This window comes from Astatotilapia calliptera, chromosome 15 (assembly GCF_964374335.1).
Source record: "Astatotilapia calliptera chromosome 15, fAstCal68.1, whole genome shotgun sequence".
In the NCBI taxonomy this organism is placed as follows: Eukaryota; Metazoa; Chordata; class Actinopteri; order Cichliformes; family Cichlidae; genus Astatotilapia; species Astatotilapia calliptera.
Genome location: NC_137436.1, coordinates 40,970,043 through 40,992,654, shown reverse-complemented (window position 1 = coordinate 40,992,654; position 22,612 = coordinate 40,970,043). Strand labels below are relative to the sequence as shown.

The window sequence follows — 22,612 nt, the reverse complement described above, 5'->3', positions numbered from 1 at the left end:
TGACGAATATAGCCTACAGTACACAGAAGACACACAATGACAGACACACACAAGCCATACAGCGACTTGGTGTTGCACACTGATAAAGAAGCAATTAAAGCCATCAGATTTCAGTGTCGAGTAAGAATAGCGGTTTATTTACTTATTGGTGCTCCCCTCTGCCTCAGTCACTGGTGACATTGAGAGTTACTTTATTTATCTAGTTGGAGAAGTTCTCACTCTGAGCACCACTGAGAATTTGAAGAGCACCCCTGTTTTTATTTACTAATGTTATCTTGAACTTACGGACACTTTCCTTAACTTTTTCTTCATGCCGTGCACACCTGTCAGGGTTTTACCTGCAGTGGCATCAGAAGACACAATGCAATGATCCCCTCGGGAAACCCTAACAGAGAGAATGACACCTCTCTGTTTAAGTGATGAGCAGATGTCTGTAGAGTGTAAATGAATTTAGAGCTCAGCAGAGGGTACCACACATGTGCTGTGCATTTTATTTACTCGTACATTTTTTTCAGGAGCACGTTTGTCCTTTAAGCTGATTTGGTAAATCTGATTCACACAGTTGTTGATTAGGAGACTGTCCTCACTCCAACCTGCTTTCCCCATCACCAAGGCTTAATTGCCAGTTGTTTAAAAAGAGGTGAATGCTAACTGTCTACATAGCAAGTTTGTCAGTAATAACTTAGATCAGACTAAAATGCTGATTTTGACCCTGGATTCATGCTGCATACTGTATACGTCACACTGGAAATTCCCTTTTTGAGACGTCACCATTAGTTTTGGCTTCTGCCATGTTGGTTTCATTGAACCAGATGTGACCAAACATTGATGAGAGAGAGTTAAGTTATTACTTAATGCTAGCCTCCTTCAACGGTCCCTCGTGGACACAGAAATCAGAGCCTTTACTTGGCCACAATTTTAAGAAGAATTAACTCTGTTCTCAGATCTTTGCTGTCTGCGAGTTCTTCAGACCATGTCCTTGGTTTTGTGTCCCAGCTGATCTCAGAGCCCTTGGGACAAGATAATTTCCCTCATGCAGTGCTTAGAGCTCTCCACAGTTCTGTTACTTGGCAAAAGAACTGAGCCTGTCATCCGTCCCTCGTGATTAAACACATCATGGTCAGGAAAAGTAAAAATGAGATATCTGATGACACTAAATCAGATGTTCAGTTCACCATCATCAGAGTTTTTAAATATGACAGGTGTCTTTGATAATCAGGACACCTCTGGTTCATAACAGTCTGACTCTCGTGGCTTGTAAATTAGATCACTGGTTCTTTCTTGCATTTCTCATATAGTGTTCAACAACAGCACTAAATTCGTCCAACCAACATCTGTGTTATTACTGCACAACTTTGCTCTAGTTTATTTCCTGAAGATGTATTAACTGAGCTCTAATAAGCCAACGTACACACACTTGTACGTTTCTTTGTATGAAGCACAGCAGGCTAAAGAAGGCTGGGAGTGTACCGGGGATGTATATAGGCCAGCAGCCTGGTTCAGCCCTCAGGATATTTTCTGCTCTGTTATTCCAGCATTATATCCTGACAGCCTCAGGCCAATGCAATTTATGGCGAGTACTGACTCAAGGCCATTCCCAAAGGCTGCCCCAAAACCCCTTCTTAGAATGCACCAATACAAAAATTATACAGTATAATATTTATTTAACAAATATATTGATATAATAAACCTTTAAAATACCAGAGATAGTAATGAACCTCATTAATGTTGAAAATATGTTCATGAAAATCTTCTGCTGCTGTGTGATTACAGATTTTTATTTGGGGGGGCTGTGACTCAGTGTCAACCAACTGGAAGGTCGGTGGTTCAATTCCTGGTTACTTGAAATATCTATTTTACTCCAGTCTGCATGGCAAAGTGTCTTTAGGCAACTTACTGAACCCCCTGTTACCTGTAATATATCTGTCAGACTGTGGTACTTATATAGTATATAAGTATATATAGCTTTAGTCAGTGAGAGTAAAAATGCACTACATAAGTACCAGGATATTTTCCCCATTCCTTATTTTAAAAGCGCTATATAAATCCAATCCATTATTATTAATTGTTCAGTTACAGAAAGCAAAGTCAGATAAAAAGATTATTTGGTTTGTTGTTGTTTTTTCTTTTGTTTTTAACAATAGTGCAATCATACATCCTTCCATCACACCCAGCATCTATAGGTGCTCTATTGCTTTATTAACTATTGGATTAGATCTCAATATGGAAATAATGTAGTTGATCAAGCACGATGGCATGTTTCAGATCATGCTGTGTAAAGCTACAGCTAGTTAGGAAAAGTTATGTGAGAAAGTCGAGCACCTGTGCAGCTAGATACTGTTATTAATATTATTAATATGAAAAAAGCCCATGTAGAAACTCAGCAGTATATGTTACAGTAACTGGCATTAGACTTCAGTCTTTCCTGCTTCTGTGCTCTTCTTCTTTTGTCTTCTAGATGAAGAATTATTTGAAGCTTTTTGACAGGCAGCTTGAGGTAATATACAAAATGTTCAGGTTAGCATGCTACTCAGCTGCTCTGGCTCATCTCGTCTCAAAATAGCACTTCAAACTTCTAAAGGCATAAGTAGCGGCCAGTCCTTCTCTTGGTCCAGCATAAAGGGATTGTGTTTTCCTTTGTCATGTGAATAAAAAACCTAAAGTGACAATGGCTGAAACTCTTGGAGAGTACCAAAAAGGTGATTCTGTTCATCTGGGCGCATCATTTTCAACGAGAAACGTTTCATCACTCCTCCAAGTGACTTCTTTAGTGTCTTGGAAAGCGTCCATTGGAGAGCAGATGAACGAGGTATTAAAGTAGGGTTTGTTTTGAGCCTATACTCAGAGCTAACGCTTCCCTACACAGTGCTTATGACATCACCTCAGAGGTTCCTGTACGTGTTATTGACCCGTTCATCATGCAGGTTTTTGTTGTTGGAGTTTTTTTCATCCTGTAGCAGTGACTGTGGATGATAAAACACACACTGGCATAAAGTCACATAACGGACACACATTACAGTGTAACACAACTGGGCCAAGAAACAGAAATGTAACATTTAGGACCTGCACAGAAGTGATCGCGCTTACTTGAAGGGGGGGTGGGGGGACTGTTACCTTTTTCTGCATTACACGTGATTTCCTAAACATTTGGTTCACGACTGCATTATGCAAATTATCTTATTTTTACATTACATTACATGTGATAATTACCAAGCCATTACTTGGTAATTATCCACACATGCAGAAGTGAAGTGTAACACTAACTCTTTGGCCTGTGAGTAAACTCCACAGACAACAAAGCATTCAAAGGCTTGGCTTCAAAAAGCTTCTATTATTAGGAAACGGGTATGTGGGTGGGGGTGGGTGGGGTGTTCCCTGTGTGTATAATCATTATTTGTATTCATGTGCATGCCTGTGTGTGTGCACTACATATAATAGAACAGGCAGTCAGAGATAAATGAGAAATGCAAATAAATTCACAGAACTAATTACTCCTTATGAAATCGAGTGAAGGTCAGTCAGGTGTGCTGAGACCTTGGGAGAAAGCTTTGTGTGTGTTGCTAAAGTGAAAAGAAATAAACAGTGAAAAAATGAAATGCAGAAAATTACCTACGGAGGATATTTTTTAAAAAGTTTTAAGTGCTCATGTAGAGCACGTTTGGTCCTGAATTCTAATATAATGATTCTAACACAAAGTTAGCTTCCTGCTACGATATGTCGTCTTCCTTTTGTCTTCATGTTGGGTCTTTGTCACCCTTGTTTATTTTTTACTTTATTTATGTTGTTAAATTTATTGTCTTAAGTCTTTGAGGTCCACACCAAGAAAAAACAATGGAAAATTTTTGTTTGCATTTCTTATTGACTTGGATGAGTAATAACCACAATCAATAATTATTTTTCAATAGACCCTGTAGTTTTTAAAATATTAATCTCTACCAAATGGTTGAGATGTCACTTCATGGTAAACGTATGACCGGTAATCACAGGCTCCATGGCCCTTCTTCATCAGGTCTTTGTCTGCCATCAGGGGAGCTCCACCGGTGCAGTTTGGTCATACAGTACCAATGCACCTGACACCAGAGGAGGTGTGCAAGTTCTGGACCAAGATGAAACTTGTGAAGAGCTGAGGTTCGTTTATGGGTTTGTATAGTGTTTTTTTTTACCCCTTAGAGGGAGCTTCTGTTGCTTTTCACTGAGGGGAGCATTGAAGAACATAGACCCCCCTGATACAGCAGCAAGTCGTGGATGATGCCAGACGAACCTGCTTGGCAGAACAATTTAAAGCCCCACTCATCTGGTTTGTTGGCAATATACTGGTGGGGAGTGCCAGCCCATGGGAGTGCCATGTGTAAATGTGTGATTTCCACATGTTATTCTTGATTTTTACAACATTTACTAACTCAGAAAGTTACAAAAATGACTTACTGAGGAAATTATTTCAGCATATTCTTGCTGTGCTAACACTTAATGTGATTTATCAACAGCAATGGATAAACAAAATAGGTTTAGTGGTCTGATTTTATGGCCAATAATCAATTTGAATAACATTTAGGTTATGTTAGCAGTAGCACCATAAAGTGACAAATCAACCTTTTGGTTGACCACTTTTAAAAAATAAATTATTAAACATTTAATTTCACTTTTTTAATGCTGTCAGGTGACACACATCTGTTTAGTAAGTCTTCTAACACTATCATAGATCAAAAAATTATATCCTTCTACCTTAGTTTAATCAAAAATGGTTGGAGAGAGTTATAAGAAGAGCCAACCGTTTACATTCACAGCGCCTTCTGGTGGATTTTTTGGGCATTACAGATGTAAACCAATTGGTAGAAAAGACTCAATAATGTAGGTCAATTTCAGTGAAAGCCTCAGTTAGATATAGGGCCTGAAAATGTGCTCTACCAATTGGTTGGGCAGAACCGTGTAAATGTGTCCGTCTGTGTACGTGTTTCTGCTTGGACACGGAGACGGGCTTTCACCCCCACAAACACGCTCCAGTGCAGTCCTCCAAAATCCCGACTGCACATTGTTGGACTCTGATGACACGTCAGTACTTCAGACTGCAGGCATACAACTGCTCACAGACTGCCTTCACACAAGCATAAAACAAGCATTAGTAATACACCGTATATAACAAAGATGCAGCAACAGTGTTGTCAGATTGGTTTCCGCAGGACTGAGTGCCAAGTTATCAGCTAACTAGCTTGCTTTGTGAGGTACAGCCATAAAATGTATGAGTGCAATGCACAGACAGAGATACCCGTGCTTCTTGGACAGGCTGTACCACATAGCAAGTCATTTTCTTTCTTAGATAACAGCATTAAAATATATGTATAACAAATGTGGTGCAGAGCTGCAGTTCAGGGAGGGAAATTAGCAGAAACTAGCTTTCTTTTTTCAAACTACAAGTATCCATTTGCTTATTAATAAATTCTTAAGTTCTTCTCTTCTCCCTGCTAGACTAAATGTTTCCTATTAGAAAGGTACCCTGCACATGTGGGAGCTGCTTGTTGTTTTTAATTGGAGATGCACTGGGCGAATGTTCTCAGCGCCCTGCCAAGTTCTCTCTCGCCGTCTGCTTTGTCCTGCCCAGCCACCCCTGCCCTCCTCTCTGCTCACACTGAGAGACTCCCCAGCTCTTTTAATTTGCCAGGAAGATCTTATTAAGAGCATATACCTCCTCCAGAGAGGTACTCTGGCATCTGCTTGATTAAAATGATGGATGGCGATGGGGATATGCTGTCTCAGAGAAATTGTAAGGCTCAGAGAGGCATTTTGTCTTTCCAGGCCTCTCAGGTCACCCTCTGACTGCCTCCTCCACACTGGTGAAATTTTGGCATCACTGAAGGCGCCAATGGCCTGAGGCTAATGTAGCGCCGCTCGAATGCCAAGAGTCTGCTCAGTGGTTGGTTGGGCACTAATAGCTGTCAAGTGTGACATCAGTTAACTGATCCCAAAGCTTTTCAATTGTTTTCAAGCAGCTTCGGGGTCAAGAAAGCAACAGTGCAATAAAATACATGCTCACAGTGCAACCAGAGGAACCGCAGAGCAATTCTGCTAGAACATCATTTAGGCAATATACTAGTTTATATTCATTTCATGGATATTCAGATGGATTTTTGTTAACATAATTTGTTATAGTAAGAAATGTGTCACGTTATACAGCAATGCCGAAAGCCACATGTCAGGAATCAGTGCTCATGTACTGTGAACCATAAGTTTCACTTGTCACATTCACAAGACAGTGCAGTCCAAAATATACTGAGCTGAAGCCAATCAAAGAACAATGCTACCTATGGCGCCAAGTAACAAAGCAATATATGACAGTGCATATAAACATTTATGCAATCATGTGGAAAAACTGACTGCATCCTATGACGGAGCATCTTGTCGAACCACCTGTAGCAGCAGTGACTTCATGCAATCATTTTGTGTATCAGTCTGTCGCATCATCGTGTTCAGTGCAGGTGTTGTTTAGTTCATTGAGATCTGTGGGCACTCGTTTATACACAGCTCACTTAAGCTCTGACCACAGCATTTGAACTTGGATACAACTTTTGTTTTTTCAATAGGAAGAGGGTCATGTGACACATCAGACTTATTGGTAATGTCACAAGAAAAACAATGGTGTGCTTGGTTTCAACGTAACTTTATTCTTTCATGAGTTATTTACAAGTTTCTGACCACTTATAAAATGTGTCCAATGTGCTGCCCATTGTGTTGGATTGTCAATGCAACCCTCTTCTCCCAGTCTTCACACACTGATAGCAACACCACAGGAGAAATGCCAGCACAGGCATCCAGTATCCGTAGTTTCAGGTGCTGCACATCTCGTATCTTCACACCATAGACAATTGCCTTCAGATGACCCCAAAGATAAAAGTCTAAGGGGGTCAGATTGGAGACCTTGGGGGCCATTCAACTGGCCCACGACGACCAATCCACTTTCCAGGAAACTGATCATCTAGGAATGCTCGGACCTGGCGTGAACTGAGGGTCCTGTTCCAATTTCTGTTTTGCCTATTCTGCAAATTCTGTGGCCGATCTGGGTCATCCTCGTTGAGATGCTGCAGTAGCTGGAGTTTGTAAGGGTGCCATTTGTGAGTAGCTAATATCCGCTGAAGCGATGTTCGACTAGTGCCACTCTCCAGCGACATGCGGCGAGTGCTACGCTGTGGGCTCTTGCTGATTGAAGCTAGGACAGCCACTGATGTTTCTTCATTACTGACAGTTTTCTTGCGTCCACATTTTGGCAAATCCAACACTGAACCAGTTTCACGAAACTTAGCAAGCAGTTTGCTAACTGTAGCATGGGAGATGGGTGGTCTCGTAGGGGGTCTTGCATTGAAACCTGCTGCAATGACCCGGTTACTGCGTCCACCAGATATCAACACAATTTCGATCCGCTCCTCATGTGTTAACCTCTTCGACATGTCAATGGCTGTGAACAAAGAGAAACTTGTAAATAACTCATGAAAGAATAAAGTTACGTTGAAACCAAGCACACCATTGTTTGTCTTGTGACATTACCAATAAGTGTGATGTGTCACATGGCCCTCTTCCTATTGAAGAAACAAAAGTTGTATCCAAGGTGGCCGACTTCTAAATGACCACCATGGTCACCGCCCATCTTGAGGAGTTTGCCCCTCACATATACTAATGTGCCACAAACAGGACTTTAATATCACCAACCATTCCCATGTTATTACGGTGTATCCACATAAATGGCCCACCCTGTAGAGTGTACAAAGGAAATCTGGGATGCAAAATAAAAAGGGATCTTTCTGCTTCCCAGCATGAGCATTGTTGTTTCATGTGCAAAGTATTCCCTGGCAGCCACAGTCACTGTGGGAAAGTCCTTTGTGAAAATGATCCCCGTGTGCCATGTCAGGTTGCTGAGAGACGGTCTGCCTGCTGCAGGGCTGCAGAGGTGCAGTACATGTTTGAAATAATCAGGAGAATTCTCCTAACCTGGCTGCTCCTGGCTTTCCACCACACTGAGGTCAGAATAAAGTTACTACATGATCTGGAGCCCACTGTCTATCAAAGCTGTCTACTTTTACACAACTTTCTTTTCATCAGCTGAGTAACTTTGCTACCTTTTTACCAAAAAGAACTAAACTGATGTCCACAGCTCCCATTTTATATGCCAATAAAGTCTAAACAATATTAGCAAATGGAAGTGTTGCATACTGCAAAAAACAAACCAACAGAATGAAGTGGGCCAAATGGCTTTTGTCTTATAAGAAGTATCAAAAATATCTTTACAAATACAATCTTACCTCAATTATGAACCTCTAAATAGTCAGTTCAATGTTGCTTTATGTCTGTGCAACCTGTAATCAACTTTGCAATCATTATCTTTCTTACTGAAACCTGATGCTAAAAATCTACCTTGCCTGCAGTGATTTCTTCTCCTCTTGGCAGATGTAAAATTGCTCATTGCTGTCGTCACCAAAGCTAAATTGAGATAGAGAGAGTTTTGTTGTGTCAAAGAGCTTTTGTCAATTGTACGACAACAACGTGAGGCCCATGTTGTCCGGTCAGCTGCTCAAGAATAGCTTATAGTTGTTAAGCTGCGGGATCAGCGCGCACAGCGATCTGTAACTACGAAAACACTTTTTGGTATTAAACTACAACACATGTCTGCAGACAGCCTTTAAATGAATAAGGTGCACCTGTTGGCATTTTATTGTTTTTATAAAAGCATTGAATGAGCAGCCAATAACACTACTGTATACTGTTACAAAAAACAGCTTAAAAAAACGGTAATATTCTGGGAGCTGGGGCGCCAAAATACGACCGTAAAATAACAGAAAATAACTTCCTCATGAAAATACGGTTATTTCCAGTAATGAAAATAGTTTGTTGCGCTAATTTTACATGGGATTCTGCCTTTTCCAAGTGCTTTTAGACATTAAATTAGGAACATTTTAACGTGATCAAACAATGAAATTACCTATAAACAAGGTGAATACGTAAATGTACAGAAATATACAGTTAAATAAAAATGGATTGCATGCCCTGGGACAGAGGCGAGGCTGCCATATCGCACCATCGGCCCCTCTGGCCGTCACCTGTAGGTGAAGAGTCTTGACCACGGACACAAGGACCAAGAGTGTCCGAGGCGGGGCTCGAACCGGCAACCTTCTGATCACAAGGCGAACTGCCAACTCTTGAGCCACGATCGCCCTGAAGAGCAATGATAATAATACTTATGTGATGTAACACAAGCTTATAGGAATCATGTTATATACTTTTCCATAGCATTACATTTGAATTCAACAGTTCGATCTTTCAAATAACAGACAGATATTTGTGAAACCATGATACATTTGTGAATCTGTATCTAAATATGCATATGTACAGACAGATACATTTAATAATCATGAAAATTATGTTTTATTAAGTTACAGTGATTTAACGTTAATTTACATTTGAAATGTGAAATCAGTCTATTTACGTAACTTTAATGATGTTCTAGAAGAACAGAGCAAAACTGTAAAATGCAGTAAAATACTTTTATATTAGGATTTTTTCCTACAGTGCAGCCGCGACCTTGTGGTTGTTAGTTCACATTCATTGGCCGATGCTTAGCATCATGTTATTATGTGTCCCAACATCCAATGGCATGTCACATTGTTTTCATGGCCACACCCTCACCCCAGGTGCAGAGGCCTATTTCTTTGTTGTGAATACTTTGAGATTTGTATTAATTGCAAGTCCTACCTCTACATTTATTTTTTAAAATATATAATTAGCACAGCGTGCAATGTTTTATGTTTTTATTCCTATTAATTATATTTTCACTTGTTACCTCTGAATTATTGAATCAGACCTAGATGACATGAAATCAGCAAAATTATAATTCAAATACTCCTTTAATTATTGATTATTCTCATTAATTTCCGATCATTTTATATATTTTTCCATAGTATTACATTTGAATTTAACAGATCATTCTCTCACATAACAGACAAATATTTGTGAAATTATGATACATTTCTGAATGTATTTTTACAATCTAAATATGCACATGTACAAAAAAATATATTTAAAAAACAAGTAAATTGTGTTTTACTATATTTACAGTGATGTTATGTTATTTTACCTTTGATATGTAAAATCACAGCCTACTTATGTAAATGTAATGATATTCTAGAAAGACAGTACAAAACTGTAAAATATACAGTAAGATACTTTGACATTACTATTCTTTGGAACAGTGTAGCTTTACTCCCAGCAGATAAACATTTGCTGACAAGAGTTTGAAGATGACTGTCTTATTAAAAATTCAAAAACTGTCTTTTTGTGATCTAAACATCTCAGATTTTTCTAGATATCTGTATAACATCCTGAAAGGAGGATGTCTTTTTAAAGGCCATTACTGAGCAGAACATGGATTGGTGAATTTGTAGTTTATTGCATTTCAAGACCTATTTTCTTACTCCAGCCCACCTGCTGAACTCAACCCCATCTCGCACCATCAGGTCTAATCAGGGTTTCCTCTGTGTTTATGGAGCTGTGGCTGCTGGGAGGTGTGGTTCACCTAAATACCTGGCCACAGCACAACACTGAGTTTGGTGTCTATTGGCTCTCATTAGCTGTGCCACTTTGCACCAATACAGTGGGCAGGGATGCACCCAGGCTGTAGCTTTTAACTGCCTCTAACAGTGTATTAACCATTAATTCAATTTAAAGACGGAATAAGAAGGTCTTCACCTTCCCATTGCACAGAATGACCATAATGCACCTGTGAATCACTGATTACCTGGCTGGCTGCTAACAATTTGTTTTCTAGCCTCTGTTGTGGGTCAAAATCTCCCACTGAACTGTTACCACCCCACCCGCTCCAGTTATTAAGTCAGCGCAGCCTACTCATCCCTGTTGTGTGACTTTATTAAGGTGAAATTAAGCCCACAACTAACTTTAAATACCACCGTTTAATAAGGCCCACTTTACAATTTTCAAATTCTGAACTAATAGCTTTAAAATTGCTTAATAACTCCTATATGTCTCATGCAGAAGGACGATAAAATGTGTATCCAGCCCCATCTGCTCCTCGTTACGTTACTTGCTAATCGGTGTTATTAGTCCGCAGCATATGGAAACTGCCTCACCAAATGGAGTACATACTGACTTTTCTAAGCAGGAAAATATCAGTGCAAACTGATTTGAAAGCTCACATATAGAGCAACACAAATCCATAGCAGGAAACTGATTGAAGTGTTAAATTCATTGAAGTGGAAAAATCAGTTTTGTGTGCAACTTGAACTGTCTCTGAGATGAACAGTGAAATGTTTCACTCCACTGCCAACCTCTCCTGCATCGCACCACATTCAGTATTTATTTGAACATGCTGGTATAACATTAGTGTGGCATCTTGATGCCTCAGTTTGAGCTTGGCGTTAATTACCTGTGCAACTCTGCAGAGCTGCAGGCTAACTGTACAATACTGTACTGTACTAGCAATGAACTTTGTGGAATCACACAAGAACCTGAAGCAGGTTTATAGTTAGCCATGGGCAGGTGATCCCTGTATCATGTCACTCCAGTTCTACATTAATAATCTGCCATATCCTGTATGGACTTTTTAAAAACAGCCCCACTGTGTGTTCCTTGTTGTCAGTTGCATTAGACATCTCTGTCAGTTGCAGCACTATCATATTTTCCTTAAAGACACACAGCCTGGTGGACGATGGGCTCAATTGCTTGTTTTGAGTTTTATTGTATGCAACATGCTGCTTATTTTCTAAATCCAGAGTAAAATAGACCATGACGCTCTGCCCTAGGGTGCCTACTGCACTTCTGTTCACTCGGTTTCAAATCAGGTGAGATTGTTGTGGTTCAAACATTCAGTTCAAGGCTTTAAAAACAGGAAACAAATGAGGCTACATCCATCACTTAAATACAGTCTATGGTTAACGATGCTAATATCCCTTTGCTTTTTTGATTTTTCTGTGTGTTACATATAGACAACTACTGATTAGCGATAATATCTCCTGATGAGATCGAGGCTTGCTGATGATTTCCTGCCTTAGTTGTCAGAAAAGCTTTGGGACTCACCTTTTCATCTATTCACTTCACTGTTGACTCAGTTCGGTGTAAATTGAAAATACTGTTCACCTAATAATGATGCAGTTTTCCTTCTTGACAAAACCTCCATGGATTTCATTTAAGACACCTTTTAGGGCAAAGTATTTCCATTTGAGGGTGAAGAAAATCCACTTCCTCAGCTGAATGAAGTGAAAGCGAATTACTTTAACGTTCAGCTAAGAGCCTGAGCTCAGCTCAACATTAGAGGCTGTCAGAGGTGCAGGGTGTGAAGCTGTTAAGCTTAGCGAAGTGATGGACTGTCATATTAGGAAAACTGTTTCAGTGACTGACGCCCACCTCAATGTGATATTTTTTATAACGCTGGTATTTTGGCAATTTAAATTAAAAAAAATCATAGTTTTGTGTGATTATGGTTTTTCGTGCATTTGTGTTTTTGTAAAGTGTTGGGTTACTCTTCTTCCTGCCAAAGAGCTGATGTAAAGAAGGAGCAAGCCAGAGTGATTGACAGCAGTGGTCAGATGACACATTTCTTTACAGTAGGCTGTATGTAAACAGTCTTTGACTGACAGCCAGTCAGCTGGAGCACAATGCAGTCTCCTCTTGTGTTTCAGTAATGCAATAACAATTCTATCCTATCCTATTCTAACAAACTTTAATACAAAATATTTCTCTCTGAGTCACAGCAGATTGAGCTGTAGAGCTTAAAAACACAGTCATTTTCTCCTCTCAACTTTGTGCCTCTTTTACTGCACTCGCAGAGCACACGCATGAATATCAGGTGTCTTGGGAGGAGTGCAAAATCCATAACCAGCTTTGCTCTATTGTCATGGAAAATGTCAAAGATTCAGTTCTCTGTAGTCGTTAGCGGGAACAAAATCATCTGAGACAGGATGCTGTAGTGGTTACTCGGTTTCAGGCTGCATATTTCAGCTGTCTGATAAATAAATACAAAGCCTTTCCAAACTCTCTCAGCTTCCTGGGGAAACTGCGAATAACCTTCTACTGTTGTGTTCACATTAAATCTGTAGGAGAGTTGCCACTAATCGATGCAAATAGTGGCCGATATGCATCCGCTCGAGTTGAAAATATCTTAACCTCAGCAAAGAATTTACATGGTACTATGAGCTGGATTCTCCTGAGACCACCTTGTACCAACCAGAAATGGAGGACAAGCTTATTGCCACCATTTGTGAGCAGCGGGAGCTGTTTGATTCTTTTAAATAGAGACTGGAGCAAAGGGCAGAGCTTTAAGAAAATAAAAGGCAGTGGGACTTCCTGGTAGGTTCTGAGAATCTGTTACTGTTGGATATTAAGGGAAGGTGCAAAAACATAAAAAAAAAGGGGGGAGGGAGCCCTGGGGGCTGTAGTTATGCTTATATCATAAAGTGTGTAGTAAACTGTGTAGTTAGCAGCGAATGCATTTATGAGTGTATTGCACAATAATTTAAGTAAAATACTATGAATACATAGACACTACAAGAAGTGTAGCAGATATTTTGGAAAGTCTGTTAGTGATCATGTTTATTATCATATTATTGTTCACTGAAAAATCCTTCATGAGGCACCAAAATTGAGAGGTCTACTTCAATGAACTGTCTGAAGTGAAGCCTAGCAGGTGACTGGCAGCCAGAACCCTAAAAATACATAACTGTAGTTCTTAATATAATCTGAAAAGTAAGTTATAAAGATTGTAAAGATGAAATTTCCTACAGTTTTGACTTGGACCAGATTGTAACCATGTCTTTTTCTACTGTAAAGCTGGACATTTACCATATTTTTTATACATAAGGCGCATTAAGCAAAACAAAACAGTCAGATAAGTCAAACTTTACTCAGCTCCTTCTTGCTTCCTTCTCTTCTGTACCATTGATTCATTAATGCTGAATCCTCTGGCAGCTGCTCTATTCCCATGTTGTTGCAGTATATTAATGACTAACCTCGTATTGTGGATGGATTATCTCAGTTGTTCTCCTGATTGAAGTTTGGTCCGTTTACAGCATCCTGCCATGCGATTGCATTTGTCTCTAACCATCAGGAACCCTCACGTTAACTTTTATCCAGTGGAAGAAAGTTAGCTTCATCCTCCAGCTTCACTGTTTATGCTAACATAGCTGTGTTTCTACCGATCACGTAGCACATCATTATATATCAGCTAGCCAAACTTCAGTAACCCTACAAACGTCACTGCTGTTTAGTTTTCTGTCTTCATTTATGTTGGAAGTGATAACAGAGCTGTACGTTTGAATTTGTTCAGAAATCTCTCAGTCAGAACATGCTATATCATGTTTAGGTGGAAGCTAGCGAGCTAACTTCCTGCTAACTTCTAACTCCGTTAAATGTAATAAATTATTTTTTCATGGATTCCTGGATGTTAAACTTAATTGTTACACCTGGTAAAGCAGCAACGCTGATGATTTTATTAAAGATGAAAGAATTTAGGTTTTAACTCTCAGTGATGCTGCAGTGTTCGTTTGACTTTGGGACCTGAAAGTGACGGCGTTTAGGACCCAGATTACTCCGCAAGGCTCCTGAGTACGGCAGCCATAATGCTCAGACAATCCATCAAGCGGTGCGGCTTCGTAGCTTACAAAAGTCGTACTAATACTGAACCTTATAGCCCGAAAAGACACGGTAACCATCTAGGATTGACTCACTTTGGAGCCAGCCCCAAGTGGCCACTAATGGAATTGCAGTTTTTGGTCCCTTTTGCATGGGCTCCATGTTTTGCTCCCCCCTGTTGCCAGCAGAAACCATGACAAATGCCTGGTCTCATTTGCTTTCTGTGTGGAGCAGAGAAGCTGTTTGTTGATGTTGAAAATCTTCCAGCAGCTTTGAGGCATCTTGGCTGTCACCTCTCTTTCGTTCCCTGGGGTTTTCATTTTATACGTGTCACCGCAGTATCTTTCCTTCCCTCCTCACAACTCATTCTAAGCTCTTTATTTTAGGCTGTCATGGCACAGTGAGCTCGTCAAAGTGTGAGCTAAAATGTTTGAAAAATCTGCATCATGGTCTTTTAGAGTGTGACACAGGGTCTTCTCAGGGTAGTAGGCTTGTCATGCTACAAGGGTTTCAAGCTCAATACTAAGGAAAATACTCACTACTTGTTATCATGTCAAAAATTAAAGGGACTTTTAAAAAAATAAAAACTAGAACAGTACAAACAATATCAGTGACAACCATATTTTAAGTTGATTGATGTAGTGCACAATACATCAATGTAACTTTCAGGTTTATATCAAATATTTAAGATTTTCTAAAGTACTGACAAAAAATAGACAAACAATTGTGGGTATATAGTTTCAATTAGATAATGTAGCAGTAAGTGAGTATAATGTATACTGCAGAGGCTCACAGCAGGAACGTGATGTAAACTGATTCAACTTTATACATTTGGTCATTTATAATCTTGCATTGACCTGAACTTTTAACTTTTGACTTGTGCTTTTATTTGAATCTCTTCTGTGTGACTTTGAATTGAATGAAAACATGTAGTGAAACTTGAGGATGTTATTGAGAAGTTATCTTGGATTGCTGATCACAGAAACCATCCGAACCTCTGTGGAGAACAGCCAAAATGTAAAATGTTATATGCTGACAGGCACCAAGGAAATTATACTAATGTTAAATTAGATGTTAAATGTGTGCAGTGGTTTTTATTTGTGAACTAACTGAGGCAATCTAAATGACAAAGAAAAGATTTAAGTTTGTCTTAAGTGGCTGACAAATCGTAATGACCCTTCAGGCCTCGTATGTAGTGCCACCTCTCACTAGCTGCTCTGTACTTTGCTTCATGCTGAACTGATGAAGAATAATGAAAAGAGCTGTACCAGAGTCGGTGCTTGTTAACCTGCTGTGTTGAAATGATTCCAGCTTTTTGCAGTTTCTATCGGCTCGCTGATGTAATTATCAGCTAAAGAAACTTCTTTTAGCTGGAGGTAATGTCTGTTTTGTATATTGTTTCATATCAATGTATATCAAAACTCTCCTGTTTGTAGAGCTTTGATGAATTTGTTCATGCTGTTTGCATATTTTTGTTACAACAAGAAGGTAATTGAAGTAATGGTTTCCTAATTGATTTGTGTATGTATACTGCTTCTTGCTATATGGAAGGATGGAGTATACATTGCTTGTTTCTTCCACTCAGCAACAGCAACTTCTATCAGCATGCCCTGCACTCTTGTGGGGTGAAAGATGTGCAATGCCTGATACTGAAATCAGAAAAAAATCCTTCAGGGTTTGATAGTTTTGTAGCTGAAGGTTCAAGCAAACTTCCAGAACCTTATTTTCTGTTATTTACCCATGAAATCGTTTTTATGTTGAAACATCTCTGCAATGCTGTTTTTAAGGAAAGATTACAGATTAGAAATCTAAATAATTGCGGTTTATTGTATGAGAAAAGCTCAAGTAGGTGTGTAAAACTGTCCTTCCTCGGAGGCACGGACAGAGGTGTGGAATGGGATTTTCAGCCTGTGATTTTATTACATTTGGTCTGTAATTTGGCAGGATTGTGATCTGACTGCATCGAGCGTGTCAGATTATGTGTGCTTGGTAGGAGCCTTTTTCCGTCACAATGCATTTTACCGGCAGTGAAATTGCATCGCCCTCGCTCTCGTTCACACAGATCCATGACGAGGAATTCTGTGGTAGGATTAGTCATGCAGTGGCCCCGCCATACTTACATTAGAGCTGGATTTCACTGTGTTTGAATTTCACGGGGGGAAACCTTACAACCTGAAGGTTTGTGGAATGAGCAGAGAAAATCTGACAGAGCCAGGCTGAGACTCGTCTGTATCGTGTCCAGGAGTGCTGATGTGTGTTTGTCTGTCTTACAGAGGACCAGATACCACACGGCTTCCCCACCATAGACATGGGCCCCCAGCTGAAGGTTGTGGAAAGAACGCGTACGGCTACAATGCTGTGTGCAGCCAGCGGAAACCCCGATCCAGAGATCTACTGGTTCAAAGATTTCCTGCCTGTGGATATTAGTAGCAGCAATGGGCGCATTAAGCAGCTGCGATCAGGTAAAGCAATCATCTCAGTCGGTTCACACACAGATTTCTGTTAAGCAATGAGAGGCACAGGATTCTTCAGGCGTTAATCATTCATTTTTAATTAGTAGAAAACCTGTTGAAAAGGTGCAATCGTGAGAGTTTGAGGAGAATCCACATATCATAATAACACTGCACTGTCTGTGCAATACAATATTTATATGTATTGAATGAGAGTCCATTTATGTTTTCACCAACAAGAGGGATGTACTAAGGAGTGTCAGAGTTGTCAGTATCACGGCTCTCCCTTCATCTGGTTAGAGCATCGTACTAACTTGTATCGGCTATGCAGACGTGAAACGCACCAGATTTTTTTTGTACTCTTAAGTGCAACATATGAATTCATATGGAGTTAATAAAGTTACAGATAAATACAAATATGTTTACTCTGTGCTCTGTGCAGCTTCATATATATATAATCTTTAAAAAAATAAATAAAATAATGGATATTCCAGCCCTATTTTAAGTGACGCAGAGGGGAAAACTGCTTCTCAGGCCTTCTGCTGTGACGCTTCAATTGCAAGTATTGTCTCGAGTAGATGCAATCAGTTCCAGCAGCCCCGTCGGAGCTGGAACATGATGCAGACTTTGAGATACTGACATAGTCTCAGAGGAACAAGCCTGAAGAAGGCAACATTCAGTTGCTCCATTTTTACAGAGGAAGAGTGAAACTGAAGCAGCAGCGAAAGTTGATGAACGCTGCTGTAAAACCAGTTATCTCTAACTGGGGTTTTAGGTTTGGTTGAGCGAGTATAAGCAAAGAAAGTCTGGCTGAGTAGTGGACCTCTCCGAGCCTGGGACTTCTCTGAGCCATTTAACAATTCCTTCAGATATTAGCACCCAGGCCTGTCAGTGTCATACTGTTAGTGTTGAACACAGTTTCTGTTTTACTGGATATACTGTAATAAGTCTCTTAATGGGATTTGGTTTGTGTTTACATGCATTTATAGACTCGTGACCATAGCACAGACGACTGATCACAAAAATGACATAAAAAATAACAACACTTAAGGTGAAGTGGTAAGCAACAACTGAAGTTGCTAAGAGTAAAGTACACATTAAGCAAATGATGGAGGCTAATGTTTCCTACTTTGAACAGAACCTCATAGATTCAGTAATTACCTGAGCAGCACCTGTGCAGGATTATTGGCGTGCCAAGAGTGCTTAAGACCCCACAGACGGTGATGAATGTTAAAGCACAGGCAGCCCTGTAAAGCAGCTCTGTGAGGAGGCTGCCAGCATCCAAAGAAGCAGATAGTGCATCTCATTCCACCAATCCGGGCTGAGCAGCTCACAGCAGAGCTGGATGGCTGAGTAACCGAGCCCTGCGCAACCTATCAGCTGCCCTTTCTGCTCACTTTCTGAGAGAAAATAGAAATGTTTGAGTCTTGCCAAAACTCGTAAGCACCTACGCATCGTTGGATCGGCTCTTCAGGTTCAAACATCCCTCCCAGCTTTGCAGCAGTGCTAAAAAGCCGATTTTGCATCTCAGCGGGCCCGGGGCCCCTCTTGAGGCTGCTTGCATCTCAATACAGGCTGGAGACGAAAGGCTGAGAGACATGCTCTGGGACATCGCTGACACTGAAGTTCACCCCCAGGATTTTCCCAAGTCACAGTCAGGGCCTCAGGTAGGGACAAAAATGCCATATATTATTAACTGAACAGCACGGCAATTTGTTTTAATTTGGTTCATAGAGCCCCACTGTCACATGGAGTCCCTCTGCAGTCGAGCACAGATGGCTTCCTTTATTGGAAAAATCAGAGTTATCCAGTGGCACGCCAGCAAAGTGAAACAGATAAAGTCAGCCCCTCAGAGTTATTCAGATTATTTGTTTCAGTAGCTTTCATTATAAAGAGGAGTGACTATATTAGTTCCTTTTAAATGCCTTTGATCCATTTAAAACTTTAATAGCTTCTTTCTTTTTCAATCTGAGGCCTTTGCTCTGTTTGAAGAAAAAAAACATAAAAATCTTCTGCATGGTTTTTTCCTGCCAATATTTCAATAAAAGATGTGAAACCAATGAGGGACAAAGTTTCAGGATGAGATCTGACTGTCCGGGGGGAACAATGAGACCCAGAGAAGAGGAGCGATGCGACAGCCCTGCAGTAAACGTGGGGTGCAACGTTCACCTCCGAGTCACCACAAACCTGCGACTCAGCTGAACACTGCTGCGAGTCACTGAAAACCTCTGAGACCACGTTTTGGAAATCAGAAAGAAATCAACTTTAATTTGTAGGTGAGACTTCACTAGCAAGGACCGCAACCTTCCTACTTATTACTGATAATGTTGTTCTATAAATGAGAAGCAACACTCTCAGGGAGCGGCTGCTGCTTACGTAACACCTCAGTGGGGACTGAGCTTGATACAGGCAGGCGGGCTGGTTTATAGACGTCTTACAGGAAGGGTTTGAGGTGTGATCCTGCTCATGAAATCTGGAGATCCCACTTCAGTTATTTTTGCTGCCAGATGTTCTTAAACTGGTATTTCAGTCATGTAGAACTGAAGTTTAAAATGGTGAAGATACAGATTTGAAACCAAAAGAAATCCAAGCAAAGATTATCTGACTTTTTTTTTCTTCGGATCGAGCTTACAGTACACAGAAAATCATTCTTCTGAATATTTCCAACTATTCCAGCCTCAGTCTGTGAGGTTCAACAAGAAGACAAATAAGATCAAACACCTGATAATCTTGTAATTCATCCAAATTCAGTGAAGACGCAATAATTCAGTGTGCAGTTGTTTGTTTTTGGTTAACCCCCAGAGACAGCAGTGACACCCCAAAGTGCCCACCTTTCTCAGAACCTTTCCCATCCCAGCGCCATCTTCTGTTCACACCAAACGTCCAATAAATTGTCCTTGTGGTGCAAAGAACAGAGAAGTTTTAAAGTGAGTGATTTCTGAAAACACTAAAGACTGTCCTCTTCAAAATCTTTCCAACAAGAGGTGAAACTTCATGTTGAGAGTGACAGTGAGCACTGTGCATAGCAGTAGGTGTTCTCCAGGGAGGGGAGAATTATTTTCTGTCTTCCACTGTGATTCCTTCAATTCTGTGACTTTGAGTAATTAGGCATCAACAAGACAGCACCACCTTAGTTTAAAGACCTATAAAGAGTAAGGATCATGTCAGTGCAGCTGGATGGAGCTGTGAACACAGCAACACAGTAGTATCTGCTTGTCTAGCCAGCCTCAGGAGCAAGATGTAGTCTGATTTGTCTCCAGATTTTATGACTCTGTAATCGCCTGATCTGAGTCAGCGACCACCTCAACAGATAAAAATGTTGTGTAGTCTGAAAGCAGCATCATTGCTCCGCATTGAAACCGATAGATAACATCAATGTCAGCCCCTCTAACAGCCAGTCAGATGATATGTTTTTGCTTCATTCTGCTTGGAAAAGGAAACTGAAACAAAGCTGGAGGTTTTTACTTTACACAGTTTCATACAAGGACTCTGATGTTCTCAGCTGATATATGAAGATAGAACTGCACTCACTCTTGGTGGACTCTACTTCGGAAACAAAATAATCCTTCCAATCCAAACATTGTGAAAATATAATAAAACCGTATTATTTTTCACAATGCTGCCCTGAATCTGTCATAACAGACTTCCTGCTGCAGTGGGATCCATCCAGCTGTCAGGCAGCTGTGAGAGGGAAGTCATGGCAGGTCTCGGTAATGTCCAGCCCCGCTTTCTGGAAGCTGCTGATGTCTCCTTCATCAGCTCACGGGGCCACACAGCTTCCAGGGCTCCTCTTCACCACCTGTATCTGACACTTTGTTTTCCTGTCAAAGCGGCTTGGTTTATTATCCAGATCAGGAGAATCTGCATAGTAACCATCCCTCTCTCTCGTCCGTTTGTTGCATATGACCTAATATGCTCAAATGGTTCCTTTTACTTACACCAGTAAATTACAGAATGAACAGCAGCAGGCTGAACAATTAACATTATGTAAATAGGAATTTGAGTGTTGTGTTTGAATAACAACAAGCTGTAATTGTAACTGAACTCTCCTTAACAGCGTCTTAACCGGCTTCAAGGGGTGAAGATGAGGTTCATGTAGCTGTTGACCCGAAATTTCATTCACCTACAATAACAGTTTGCTTAACTGCAGCTTATTAAAATCAATTATCTCCATTAAAAGAGGAACTGTTGGCAGCTGTCTGCTTCATTTGCTCTCTGCAGGCCAGAATCTTTCATGTTATTATTTAGAATTAAAGATGGTTTTAACAAAGTGGAAAGTCCACTCTTTGCAGATTCATGTGTGCATTTCTCAAACAGTTTAGTGTGCTCGTAGCCTTCTTATATGTCTGTGATGCAATAACGATGTTGACTATCAGACAGCTCCAGAGGCTATTATACGTATAATCATAGGCTGTATATAAAAGATGGACACTGCAGTTTTGGTACCATCTTGGCTTTAGACACGAGTGATCATTTCTGCTGTTCTGAGAAAGTGACTTGCCGATTGAAACATAGCGTTTTGCAAACTTTTTCTTTTAAATACGAAAGAAGTGTTTAGTGAGGTCATGGATCTAATGAGCAGTAGGGTCATTTTGTGTTTGGCCACTAGAAAGAATACAGATTATGTACTGGTTTCATTTTACAGACTCAACTATTACACCACAGAGTGAAAGGAGCGCATCGTTTGTATTTAACCAGGAGGGTTTGTGTGCTTCTTAAAAATAGAAATACTTCATCTCTCCTGAAATAAAGAGGACTGATACAACCTGGTGAAACCAAAATAACTCAGAACTCTTCAGGGTTGAATTATAGCCAGAAAGTGGAATAATTAGTCATCGGCAACCAAACTTTAAGCGAGGAATTATTGATTGAACCTTCACATTAAAACTGCTGAAACTGGCCTAAGCAGTCATTAGAAGTGTAGAGCTGTTAGTTATCAAGCTTTATGTTATCAGACAGTGACACACTTATTTACAGCCATGCATTTGTGATAATTAATACATTTGTTTAAGTGTACGTTATTATCTTTTATTAGCTATTGTATGAAAATACTATCTAAACTGAGCTAAAGGGGAGACACTAAAGAAGAACAGGATGAAAACAAATGAGCCAATTTCTGCTTTTGGAAGGGAATTTTGGAAATCTCTAAAAGCAAGAAACAAATCTAATTTTATGAATAAATTGCTCCATGGATCAGCCTCTGAAAAAATTCCTCTGTTAAAACTTCCAGAAAACAGAAGGAAACAAAAGTGTTGATTGGCGACTTCAAGTGGGAGGAAAAAGGCACTTTGAGAATGGAAATGGACGGGCTGACCCCTGAAACCCTACAAGCCACATTCATCTTATATATTCACATATACACTTTAAGCACTGCCTCTTATCCATAGACACTTATTTTGGAATCACTAATTAACACAACAGGATGTCTTTGTACTGTGGTAGTTAGCCAGGATACCTGGAGGACACATATGCAGGTACAGGTAGAATATGCAAAAGCCATGCAGAGAAGCATCTGCTATCAGGTCATAGCGGCAAAATTCTAA

At 40.1% G+C, this 22,612-nt stretch overlaps 2 protein-coding genes across 5 annotated transcripts in view; one reads left to right on the top strand and one right to left on the bottom strand.

The window, feature by feature from the left end:
• LOC145420475 (uncharacterized) overlaps window positions 1-22,612 on the bottom strand; it is a 262,367-nt gene that overhangs the window by 47,195 nt on the left and 192,560 nt on the right. The window lies entirely within an intron of this gene.
• The window catches only part of ptprfa (protein tyrosine phosphatase receptor type Fa), a 259,648-nt gene that overhangs the window by 97,757 nt on the left and 139,279 nt on the right, over window positions 1-22,612 (top strand). For all 4 annotated transcript variants that reach the window (XM_080289757.1, XM_080289754.1, XM_080289756.1 and 1 more), the window contains exon 5: window positions 16,893-17,081. In XM_080289757.1, the coding sequence (XP_080145883.1) occupies window positions 16,893-17,081 (189 nt within the window). The remainder of the gene's footprint in view (window positions 1-16,892; window positions 17,082-22,612) is intronic.